The 1698-nt window shown below is 44.2% G+C and overlaps 1 protein-coding gene across 1 annotated transcript in view; it reads left to right on the top strand.

The window, feature by feature from the left end:
• The window catches only part of LOC125047766 (pre-mRNA-splicing factor CWC22 homolog), a 20036-nt gene extending 18732 nt beyond the window's left edge, over positions 1-1304 (top strand). Inside the window, exon 8 of the mRNA XM_047646202.1 lies at positions 1196-1304. Within this exon, the coding sequence (XP_047502158.1) occupies positions 1196-1289 (94 nt within the window). The 3' untranslated portion in view covers positions 1290-1304. The remainder of the gene's footprint in view (positions 1-1195) is intronic.
• The last annotated feature ends 394 nt before the right edge of the window (positions 1305-1698 follow it).

A 1698-nucleotide genomic window follows, 5' to 3' on the forward strand; every position in this document is an offset into this window, starting at 1 on the left:
TGCAACTTTATGCGTGGCAGCGTGCCAAAGCACTACGAGCTGGTGATTCGGCTTGATGTACCGAACTCCCGCGCTCAAAGTCGGCGAGTTGCCATTGATCTCCAGAGCGTAGTTTCAGTTTTTAGTTTTAGTTTTAGCTTTAGTTTTCTTCACCCGTCATCAAGGGGTTATCAGAACATATTAGAAAATATTAAAGACATTAACTGTTTTTAGCAGCTGCTCTAAATGAGGTGATTTTGGTGAAAAATTATTTGATAACGAATTGGTCTTAATTTATTCACAGATCATGACCAAGAGGTCCATGAGTTAGTTTGAGGTTACTAATGATATAGCCGTAATACTGATCCCTGATAAGTAACTAAAAACATATGATTTTAAAGATTCTCAGTCTGTTCCCTGTCCTCCAGAGTAGCTGGTACGCAGCCTCTGGCAGGGTTCTAACAGCCTAGGATTTTAATTTTCTGTCTCCTCTATTGTACGGAGCCTGGCATGTCACCAGTTTTCATGTGCCATTGATTGAGTTTGTGGGCACCATTCCATAATTTTTATTTATTTAATTTGTTTGTTTGGTTGTTAAGAAGGGCCCTAATGTTTTGTAACTAGAGGCATGTTAATTCTATATGCGTGGTTACTTTAAAACACTACGTATTCATCACCCCCCCACACACAAAGAGTAATAATAAATAAATAAATAAATAAAATTATTGTAATAATGATAAAAGTGCTCAAAGGGTTTATATAAAGTTGTTGAAAATCAGTCTTTAAAACATCTGTTCTATATGAGGGTTATTCATTACCCAGGTCTTTAACCCAATGGCGCCGGGTATAGCAAATTAAAAAAAACTCTACGCTCTGGCGAACGGCGGCAGCGCGCCGATTCCGAGCGCGTGATACCGGTCCATCAAGCCGAATCATTGCCTCGGGGCGTTTTGGCGCGGCGCCGCTGCGGACAGCCACACGCCGCACATCGTTCGTATTGTTACGACGGCGATAGCCATGACCCGTCGCCATTGGGTTAATGTCAGGTCTCTCCTAGCAGCTGTTGTTTGACAGGTGTTTACCGATTGTTATCCTTACTCACAGTTGTTCTGCGGCATAACTTTGGACTCTTGTTCTTGGATAAATATTTACTGTCGTTTGTTGGGTCTCTGCGGGTCTTTGCCAACCTTTCTCTAACCCATTACGCTTTTTGCAGGTCACGATCGAGGTCAAGGGAAAGGCGCAGACGCAGTCGAAGCCGCGAGAGAAAGAGGCCCATGGACATCAGGAAAGGTGATGCTTGTGATTAACTTTGTTTTTCTATTTGTTATTCTTCAGTTTTTCTGTTTTACTCATTGTCTCTCTTTTTTAAATTTTATTTAATGGATTAGTTAATTTATTTTATTATTTATTTTCTTAGTAATTCTTTCATATTCCCAATATTATGGTGGGGCATGGGGAGATGGTGGGGCATGGGGAGATGGTGGGGCATGGGGAGATGGTGGGGCATGGGGAGATGGTGGGGCATGGGGAGATGGTGGGGCATGGGGAGATGGTGGGGCATGGGGAGATGGTGGGGCATGGGGAGATGGTGGGGCATGGGGAGATGGTGGGCATGGGGCAGATGGTGGGGTATGGGGTAGATGGTGGGGTATGGGGTAGATGGTGGGGTATGGGGTAGATGGTGGGGTATGGGGTAGATGGTGGGGTATGGGGTAG

Source organism: Penaeus chinensis, chromosome 42 (assembly GCF_019202785.1).
Source record: "Penaeus chinensis breed Huanghai No. 1 chromosome 42, ASM1920278v2, whole genome shotgun sequence".
NCBI lineage: Eukaryota > Metazoa > Arthropoda > Malacostraca > Decapoda > Penaeidae > Penaeus > Penaeus chinensis.